The sequence below is a fragment of the Meriones unguiculatus genome, chromosome 5 (assembly GCF_030254825.1).
Source record: "Meriones unguiculatus strain TT.TT164.6M chromosome 5, Bangor_MerUng_6.1, whole genome shotgun sequence".
Lineage (NCBI taxonomy): Eukaryota > Metazoa > Chordata > Mammalia > Rodentia > Muridae > Meriones > Meriones unguiculatus.
In genome coordinates, this window is record NC_083353.1 from 17,363,053 (window position 1) to 17,374,188 (window position 11,136).

The following is an 11,136-nucleotide window of genomic DNA, read 5'->3' on the forward strand; positions in this document are numbered from 1 at the left end:
ATGGCATGTCTTCTTATCCTGTTTCTTTTGTTGTGTTGTGATGTTCTTGAACATATCTTATCATTCCCTAAGAGTGTAAATCTGGTATAGCTCTTCCTATGTTTCTACAGAAGTCAATTGATTTAAATATGTCTTGGATTTTAACCCAGGTCTGCTATTAGAGCACCTAATACTTTCCTGTTTGAGAGCTGAAAGGCAATCTTTTCCAGTGATTGGTCACATTCCCTGTAATAGTATTTTTGACTGTTGATTCACACCAGCTACACACCAGACACTGCACAGACATTTGCTTTGTATTTGCTAACTGCTTTGCATGGGCTCCTACAGCTCAGCCCAGATGCTGAGAATATTTAAATCAGGCCTCTGCAGTGAGAACTGAACTGCATCAGACAGCAAGGAGAGCAAGATGAAGTCACAGACCCAGATTTTCATATCCCTGCTGCTTTGGATGTCTGGTGAGAAACTCAAAACTTTATAATCTTTGCAGAGTTATTTCATTTTAAATAAAAAAAAATTAGACTTTGCTAGACTCATTATTTCTCACATAATAATACTTTGACAACATGCTAGTACAAAGATGTTAAATGGCAAATTTCAACTGTTTTTACAGTCTGTGTTTGTGTCTACATGCATGTTTATTGTGTAACACTGATTGCAGGTGCCTGTGCAGACATCGTGATGATTCAGTCTCCATCCTCCCTGGCTGTGTCAGCTGGAGAGAAGGTCACCATCAGATGCAGGTCCAGTCAGAGTCTTTTAAGCACTGGAAATCAAAAGAACTACTTAGCCTGGTACCAGCAGAAACCAGGGCAATCCCCTAAACTGCTTATCTACTGGGCATCCACTCGGTACACTGGGGTCCCTGATCGCTTCATAGGCAGTGGATCTGGGACAGATTTCACTCTCAGCATCAGCAGTGTGCAGGCTGAAGACCTGGCAGTTTATTACTGTATGCAGCATTATGATTATCCTCCCACAGTGCTTCAGCCTCCAACATAAACCTCCTTGAGAGTCTCAGCAGCTGCCTGCAGCACACACAGCACTGGCCCTGCACACTTCCCCTTCAGTGTGATAGCAGGTGTGTCTGAAAACATGATGAAAAAGGTTGCAGAGCTCAGTACAAATTTGTGGGTTCAACGATTATTATGTCTTTTAGTTTGAGAAAACTTTATATGAAAATGCAACAAAAAACTCATTATCTTTGTATTCCTTCTGTAACACATGACTATAAACTCTGTTGCTTGAATTTCAGACTTATATTTTTACAGCATTTGAGTCCTAATATCCAACATAGTGATGATGATGGAAAACTTTATTTAAAATTTGGAGACTTTAGGAAAGTGTTCACATCTTTTTTTTCTAGATTATAGAGTAATTTCCTTCCTTTTTTCTTTCCTTCCTTCCATTTTTCTTTCCTTCCTTCCTTCCTTTTTTTCATAGTGTGTCATAATAGATCCTGATAGTAGATAATTGCCAAATAAGTTAACTATGTCCAGAAAAACTTAAGTTTAAATTGAGGTACTAATAATGACATTACAAGAAAATCACAATCTAAGGAAATGACCGTGACCATGAAGACAGCACTACAGAAGATAATGTAAAAATACTATATATATAGAAAGAGGAAAGGGTGTCTGAATTTCAAGAGCACAAAAAAATGATTGATATCATAACTGGAATAGATGGAAATGGTTAGCAAGTAATAACATGAGTACCTAGTCCAACTCTGTAAGACAGAAAACTCCACTATAGTTGAGGAGCAGGGGAAAAGGAAACAAACAAACAAACAATAATTTAGTCTAAGAAGACCCCCCAGATTATAGAAATTAAAAACAATTCTTAATAACCTTAAGTGAAACTAAGAAATACAGATGCCCATACTGTTGGACTAGGCTAAAATTGTACCCAGTTGTTGCTTTTCCCAAGAAACACACCAACTGTTAATTCCATCCACATGCTGAGAGATGGAGGTAAATCTACCAAGAGAATGGGTGTCAAACCAAGCTCTGAGAGCTCTTCTTATGTCTGGTAGTGTACAATATAAGCCAATGATGAACTGATAAAGAAAGCAATATATGAAATGAGTCAACAAAAGTACACATGCAAACACCCCACACTTTTGTGTTAAATTAAAAAAAAAAACTGCACAGAAAAGGCATAGAAGGTCAAATATGTGCTGATGCAATAGCAGGGTATGTCTGGATCCTTACCTCGGGCTCTCATAGGCCACAGTCCAGGTATTATCAAAACTGCACTACTCCTAAATGTCTGAGAAAGCACCAGATTGATTTCCATAGTGGTTGTACCAGTTTACATTCCCACAAGCAATGGAGGAGGGTTCCCCTTTCTCCACAGCCTCTCCAGCATGCTTTGTCTCTTGAGGTTTTGAACTTAGCCATTCTGATTGGTATAAGGTGAAATCTCAGGGTCATTTTGATTTGCATCTTTATGATGGCTAGGGATGTTGTACATCTCCTTATGTGTTTCTCTGCCATTCTATATTCTTCTACAGAGAATTCTCTGTTTAGCTCCATACCCCATTTTTTAACTGGGTTGCTTGAATTATTTCCTTTCAACTTCTTTAGTTCTTTATATATTCCTGATATCAGCCCTCTGGCAGTTGTTGGGTTGGTAAAGATCCTTTCTCAATTTGTATGCTGTCATTTTGATCTGATGAGAGTGTCTCTTGCTTTACAGAAGCTTTTCAGTTTAATGAGGTCCCATTTACTGATTGTTGCTCTTAGGCCTGTGCTGTTGTTGTTCTGTTCAGGAAGTTGTCTCCTGTGCCAATGAGTTCTAGGCTCTTCCCCACTTTTTCTTCTAACCGATTTAGAATATCTGGTTTTATGTTGAGGTCTTTGATCCACTTAGACTTTAGTTTTGTGCAGGGTGATAAATATGGATCTATTTTCATTTTTCTGCATGTCAACATCCAAGAAAACCTTCTTATAAGATCAGTAAGGATGTTGGTACAAACTTTTTTTTTCTTTTTCTTTTCATTTTGCAATAGAGTCTTACTTAAAACTTATTCAAAAGGCTGCAACTCTGAGAAAGTCCTGAGTCAACCACTCATGCTGTCATGGGTAGAAGCCTGATCTTTCTATTCAATGGTTTTCACACTTGCTGACAGAGCATGCATTAAGAAAATCACCAAGGATGTGGAAGGTTTCAAGACTACAACTAATCAGCCACGTCCAGAAGAAGGTGGCTGAACTCTATCCCCAAACACAGAAAAAATAAGTTCTAATTCAAATGTGCAATGAGTTTTTTCTCAACATATTGAGTCAAAATTTAACACATTATGTGGTTCCCATTTTTATTATTGCTGAGTAAGTGTCTTTGCACATTGCACCTTCTTATGTTATCTATTCATTTGTTGATACACATTTTGTTGATTTAGTGCACACTACTGTAAGTAGTGCAGCAATAAATATGGGTATGGGTATATATCTATGTTGTGCTGGTTTATATTTGTTCAAGGTCATGCCTAGTGTAGTAGTACATGAATTATATGGTAGTTCCATGTCTCTTAAGCATCCTCCACATTGAGGTTCCCAGGAGCTGGTACTCCTTGAGAAGCATATACTGATTGCTTTGACTGCATAGTATTACTGTCATTTATAGTTGCTTTTATGATTTTCTTTTTATTAGTTATTCAGATGAAGTTATTTTTATGGTTTTGCTTCGGTTTCCATCTCACTGTCAAAAAGGAAAAAAATCAGCCAGCCCCAAAACACCAGCTAAGAGCCCTAGCCATCTTCAGAAGAGCACATGATTTTGAAATCCTGGAACTTTCCTTCCTTTACTCGCATCTGTTCATTTAGAAGAGAATGGACAATATATGTTCTTCTGCTCCATATTTTCAGGCAGAGGATGGTTTAGCTGAAGGCACCATTAAGGCTTAGCCTGGATGAAACTGTCTTTCCCACGGGGCATAGACTCATCTGTAACTTGTTTATCTATTTTTATTTTTTTCACAAAGTTCAGAAAATATTCTATGACCTTCCAAAGACATGATGGCAGTTGGACCTCTAAGAAGAGAGGTTTTCATTTTAGGTTAAAGCACTGTATGAGGAGGTTGTGTGCCTTTTCCACCATAATAAATGTTGACCACCCCTGCCTCTAATCTGCTGATTTTGTGAAGGAAATATGCATGTTTTTGACCCATTGCCATGGAGGCTGTCAAGTCCCTAGGGTCCACTTTTGAAATGTATAGATTAGTATCTATAGCCCATACCTGGCTTGGATGTTGGAAGTGAGATATCACCTGTGAAATGTTCAATGCAACATCAGGAATATAGGCATATAAGCTTGGTTTAGAAGACAAACATTAGTGTACAAATCATTAGAATATTATTTTAATGCATTTTATATTGTATAATTTTATAATTCATTTAAGATGAAAGAAAATCATCATGTGAATGACATGGCTGTGCTTACTTATTTTTACAAAAGAATTTCACCTTTTCTCATATTTAATTTTATGCTGTGTAGCACAACTTCAGCATATATCAGAGTAGATAGGTATTGTGAATATATAGTCAACAATGCTGAGATTTCTACTACACCTAAACATACTGCAGAAAATGGCAGAAATGTGCTTAGGGGCATTAGGAAAATTTGGAAATTTTGTTCTTTCTCCATGCATGTCTTCCCACATGCACATATTCCCACAGTAGGAAGGCTGAGAACCACTGTTCTAGGATCTTCTCATATCATCTTACTCCTTCTGTGTGACCATCTTCATCAGAGCCCATGTTCTTCTTGTCAGATATATCAAGATACAGGTCTAAATCCACAGGCACATTTGCATTTGAATTAAACACACTTGGCCAGCAGCAGTGTCCCACACCTCCCCATATGTGCCCATTCAACTCATTTCTTGCCTCTAACAAGAGGGAGGCCAGGATTCCAGAGCATCAGCAACTCTAGGAACTGAGTAAAAAGCCTCATTTTGAGAAACTGAACTAAGGATTCCAGATGAATTAAAGCAAGATTGCAGCTGAACTTTTACCTCACACTTGCAAGGGTGACTCAGGCAACAATATGCAAATATGCAGGTGGGTGAGGTGAGAGAGCTAGACAAAGGGAGGAAGCCCACGGGGTGAGGAGGGTGATATGGCTATCATTTACTTTTTGATGGAAGAGCAATAGATCTAATAGCCATAGTGTGCGAAACAGTCTGCAGAAATACGTGGACAATGTCTGAGATCTTTGGAGACATCAGAGTACACACAACCATACCATCTTATAACAGTGCCAAAAGAACAAGGTTATATGTGTGTGTTTGTGTCTGTGTGTGTGTGTGCGCGCATGTACTCAAAGGCCTTGGCTCCCCTCAGTCTGTAACAACAAGAACCAAGCCTTTTCAGCAATCCATCAATTTGCAGATGGCAACCAATAGCCAGAGTTGCCTAGGAGTTTCCATGGGGACCCTCTGGCAACAACTCATTTAAATGTCACCCATTCCTTGAAGTGGAGGTTTCACTTGGTAGAGAAAAATATCTAGGTGCTGTTTTGTGTCTATTGTTATTTTGTGATTCCATTTAGATATTTTCATACACATATATTTGGTTTAGGTTTCTATATAATCCCTCAAATGGCCCTTAGTACAAAGTAAATCTTTCTTTGTTCTCTCTCTTGCCTTCCTATTACCACAAAATCTCATTGAACACGGAGGAATTGTACTGGTGCCTCACTAGAGCCTGAACCCCTTCTGACTACTGTTCACTGTACTGAAAGATACTCTGCATTCTATCAGAGGAGAAAAGTAACCACCCACCCACTTATAATAAAACCCTGTGGTCTAGAAAGATTTTGGGACTAACCAATTTTATTCTAATTGGATTTAAGGCCCACTCCAGGATATGGAGCCCATGACAGACACTGCTCAGGTGTCCAATAAACTGAGTCTAGATAGGCCATGGGCTTTGGGAAAACCCAGATAGTACAGTTCTGCTAAAGGAACACAGAAAAGACATTATTCTTAATAGCATTCTTTTCTACACATAGATCAGATTCTTGGCTGTCACTCTCGAGAGAAGCTCCTTCCTGCAGTAAATGGGAACTGATGTAGAGACTTAAAAGTAGACAAAGGAGAACAAGTGAGGGACATTGAAGGATTCTGTCCTGAATGGAGCATTTTCATTAAACCCCCTACTTGAAGTCTCAGGGATCTCTGCTGGTGAGGAGGCAGACAGACTTGGAATGCCAGAGGAAATGGATGACATCAAGGAAGCAGTGTCTTCCAGAAACAGCTGGAGGAGTACACATGAACTCAAAGAGACTGTGGTAGCATACACAGGTCTAGTACAGGTCTAAGCTAGATGGGGTTCCAGTGGTAAGAAGAGGAAATACACATGGGTTCCCATCTCTAACAAAGAGAAGGACACAATTTTTAGGAGTTGTTTCTCTGAATTGATTATCTGGACTAGGATTGTTTAGTACCAAAGACTGGACTCAAACTCATAATCCTCCTGTTTCTGTCTCCCCAGCTCTGAGAGTATATATGTGAATCTCCACTCCTTGTCATAATATTTTTTTCTGTACCTTGTACTTTGTACATAACACTTGGCCTGTAAGTTAATTGATAATCTGAATCTTTCAAAGCCTTTTATTTATGTTATTGTTATTGATTTTCATTCATATTCAAACTTGTTTTCTTTGGATGGCAAAATCCTCTGATGTTATATTCAATTGATCATTATAAAATTATTGCTTGATTTTAAAAAGGTTGCTGCTGATTTTGTAGACATTTTTTAAAATATATTTACTATATAGACAAGACTATCACAACCCAGTTTAAGTACTGCAAATTTCTAAATTATCCTAGAATATGAATTTCTGGAATTAATCATTTTAGGAAGTGTTGGCATAGAGGGATGATTTCATGATAAACCTGGTTTGTTCCATTCTCTCAATTTTAGTGCACTCTTCCAATTCCACAAAATTGTGGCTAATTATATTTTAGTTTCTCTTGAGTTTACATTTGCTGTGTGATTATGGTTTCTCTGGTCACAGGATTAAATTAAGTCTTGTAGAATTATTAAAGAATGAATTCTTGACATCTCCAAGTGTAGCCTGGAAACAGAAGCCCACATGTCTGAGCCACTGTTCATTGTCCTCAATATGAGTGGCTTTGCAGAGAGGAGACAATGAACAAATTTAGCTTAAATTTCCTCTTTTCTCAATTTGCTCATTCTTCACCTTAACCCTTAAATTTCTTTTATTACATGTTTCCCTATTATATGTTTCTTTTGTTGTTGTTGTGATATCTTGAACACATCATTTCCATAGAACCGTCAATCTGAGATAACTCTCCTAAAGTTTCTGCAAAAGTCAACTGCTTTAAAAATGTCTTGGATTTTAACCCAAAGCTGGTTTTCAAGCACCTGGTACATTTCTGCATGAGAGCTGCAAACTGCTCACTTCTGTAATACTAACACTCTTTGTGATAGTATTTTTAGCTCTTGATTGTCTCCACCCTCTCTCACACATACACATACAACTGCCCAGGCATGTGCTTTTGTATTTGCTGACTGCTTTGCATGAGCTTCTCCAGTACAGCCCAGCTGCTCAGAATTTATAAACCAGGCCTTTTCCCTATGAACAGAGCAACATCAGACAGGCTGGGGGAGCAAGATGGAGTCACAGACCCAGGTCCTCATGCTGCTCCTGTTCTGGGTGTCTGGTGAGACATTTAAAAGTGTTTTATAATTTCAGAGTCCTATCTTTGTATGAAAGGAATATACAGTGTGTAAGATGGAGTAGCATTTCTTACATAATAATTCACTGACAATATGATACAGGTATTTAAATGACAAATTTCTTAAAATTCTCTCTCTCTATCTTTCTCTCTTTTGGTGTTTGAGAAAGGGTTGTTCTGTGTAACTGACCCCTGGCTCTGTGGACTTGCCTTGTTGATCAGACTGGCCTTGAACTCACAGACAACCTCAAGCCTCTGCATCCTGACAGCTGCGAATAAATATCACATTTCAAGAATCATATAAATATCTATGTTTGTGTATGTATGCATGTTCACTGCCTACTCATTATTGCAGGTAGCAGTGGGGACATCGTGTTGACCCAGTCTCCATCCTCCCTGGCTGTGTCAGTGGGAGAGAAGGTCACCATCAGCTGCAAGTCCAGTCAGAGTCTTCTAAACACTGGAAATCAAAAGAACTACTTAGCCTGGTACAAGCAGAAACCAGGGCAATCCCCTAAACTGCTGATCTACTTGGCATCCACTCGGTACACTGGGGTCCCTGATCGCTTCACAGGCAGTGGATCTGGGACAGACTTCACTCTCAGCATCAGCAGTGTGCAGGCTGAAGACCTGGCATTTTATTACTGCCTGCAGACTTACAGCTATCCTCCCACAGTGGTTCAGCCTCCAACACAAACCTCCTTGAGAGTCTCACCAGCTGTCTGCACCACATACAGCCCTGGGCCTGCACACTTCCCTCTTCTGTGTGATAGCAGGTGTGTTTAAAAAATAATGAAAATGTTTGCAGAGCCCAATACAAAATTTTAGGTTCATTGTCTCTTAAATATTTTGGTATTAGAATACATTACATGAAATTGCAACATTGTTGGAGAAGATGCAGAAAAATGGGAACCTGTCAGCATTGCTGGTGGGAATGTTACCTTCTACATCTTCTTTGCAACTCTTTTCAATCTGGAGCTGTCTCAGAATAGTAGGAATAGTGTTACATCAAGATCCATGTATACCCCTCCTGAGCATATACTCGCAAGATGCTCAAACATAGAAGGACATTTGTTCAACTATGTTCATAGCAGCTTTATTCATAATATCCAAATCTGGAAACACCCTACATGTACCACAACCGAGGCATGGATACAGAAATTGGAGTACATTTATATAATGGAATACTACTTGGCAATTAAAAACAAGGAAATCATGCAATTGCAGGTAAATGGATGGGACTAGAGGAGATCATCCTGATGAGGTAACTCAGAGACATTCAGTGAAGGTTAAGGCTAATATCTGCCATTTCTCCTTGCGTGAAGAAATCTTGATGCCGCAAGTCTGATGCAAGTATTCATCATGGCAGTATGTTCATGAGTTCAAGGGCCATGTCATTCCGAAAAGGCACTGTCAAACAGCACTCCTTCACAATTCTGGTCATTATGTTCATTTTGTATATTCTTCTATGGAGTCCCTGATTTGTGAGGAGGGAGACATCCCATTAATGAAGGACCACTACACAGTCACATAGGCTCAGTGCTTTGATGAGTTGTGAGCCTCTGCTTTAGCCAATGTCTACGGCTAAAATAGGCTTCTAGAATGAATGCTAATAATAGCACCATTCTATGAAGATACATATAAAGGTTACAAAGAAGTTTGATGTCATGCCCATTTAGAAAAACAACAATGGTACATTTGTACATTCGCTCTTAGGGCATATGACCTCCACAGCCATGGTTTCTTTTTATTTTATTTTAAATTTTAATTTATTCATTTTACATACTAGCTCTAGCCCTGTCCCTCCCCACATGTTTGTCCCATACTACCTACCTGTTTGTCCTATCTCTCCTCCGCTAATCCTCTAAAAGGGAAGCCACCCTACACCCCAACCCTAGCATATCAAGTCACATCTAGACTGAACACATCATCTTCCCCAGTGGTCTAGAGGTAGCCCTACCAGGAGAAATTTGGTTAAAAAGCAGGCAACAGAGTCCATGTCAGAGTCAGCTCCCATTCCTTTTACTAGGGAACTCATATGAAGACTGAGCCACCCTTTGGCTTCATCTGTGTAGGGAAACGAGTTCTAGTCCACAAACAGTCCTGGGTTGGTGATTCATTCTCCACAAACCCTTGTGGGCACTGGTTGTTTGGCTCTGTTGCTCTTCTTTGAAGTTGTTGCCCGCCCCCTTTTTTTCTTAACCCACTTTTCCACAGGACTCCCTGTACTCCACCCAATGTTTAGCTGAGGGTCTATGCATCTGTTTCCATCAGGTCTGGATGGAGCCACTCAGAGAAGAGCTATGGCAGCATCCAGTCTACAAGCATAGCAGAAAACTGTTAATAAAGCCAGGGTTTGGTTGTATCCCAAGGAATACGTCTCAGGTGCGGCAGTCATTGGTTGGACATTCTGTCAATCTCTGCTTTATTTTTGTCATTGCACATCTTGCAGGCAGGGTCAATTTGGGGTAGAAGTTTTTGTGGGTGTGTTGGTGTTTCCCACCCTCAACTAGGAGTCTCACCTGGTTAGAACATGGCCTCTTCAGTCTCCATGACCTCTGTTACTAGGAATCTCAGCAAGAGTCACCCTCATATCCTCCCTGGAGTCTATCCTGGGAGGTCTGCAACTTGTCACAGAGATGCCTTCAACCAAGGTTTCTCTTCTCTCTGCAAGCCCTCTTAGCCTGCTCCCACTCTCCCCGGGGTCTGATACCAAACTTCATTACTCTCTGTTCCTTATGTTACCCTATCCCCTCTCTCCAACCACTTCCATTATCTATTGTATTTCTCCTTCTGACTGAGATTTAAGCATCCTCATTTGGGTCCTCCTTGTTATTTACCTTCTTTTGGTCTGTAAATTGTAGTATGGTTATCATGTACTATATGATAAAATCCATTTATAAGTGAGTACATACCATGTGAGTCTTTCTGGGTCTGGGTTACCTCACTCAGGATGATGTTTTACAGTTCCATCCATTTGTCCACAAATTAAATTTTCTGGTTTTTAAAAGCTGAGTAGTATACCACTGAGTAAATGTACTATAGTTCTTTATCCATTTTTCTGGGACATCTGGGTTGTTTCCAATTTCTGGCTATTATGAATAAAGCCACTCTGAACAGTGTTAAACAAATGTTCTTACTGTATGGAGGAACATCGTTTAGTTATATTTCCAGGAGTGGAATATCTGAATCTTGAGGAAGAGCTGTTCCCATTTTTTTTAAGTGCCAGATTGATTTACAAAGTAGTTGTATGACTTTGCACTCCTGCCAGGAATGGAGGAGTTTTCCCCTTTCTCTATATCCTCTCCTGCTTCTGTCATCATTTGCATTTTTATCTTAGCTATTCTCATTTTAAGATGAAAACTCAGAGGTTTTGAATTGTCTTTCCCTGATGACTAAAGAGTCTGAACGTTTTTTTAAGTGCTTCTCGC

General features: G+C 39.5%; 2 gene segments (V, D, J or C); both read left to right on the forward strand.

Moving 5' to 3' along the window:
- Positions 1-368: 368 nt before the first annotated feature.
- On the forward strand, positions 369-3,905 carry LOC110541308 (immunoglobulin kappa variable 4-1-like). The segment is given in 3 exon segments: positions 369-455; positions 659-978; positions 3,867-3,905. Coding segments are annotated over 3 exon segments (408 nt in total).
- A 3,661-nt stretch (positions 3,906-7,566) lies between these two features.
- On the forward strand, positions 7,567-8,491 carry LOC132654368 (immunoglobulin kappa variable 4-1-like). The segment is given in 2 exon segments: positions 7,567-7,690; positions 8,061-8,491. Coding segments are annotated over 2 exon segments (480 nt in total).
- The last annotated feature ends 2,645 nt before the right edge of the window (positions 8,492-11,136 follow it).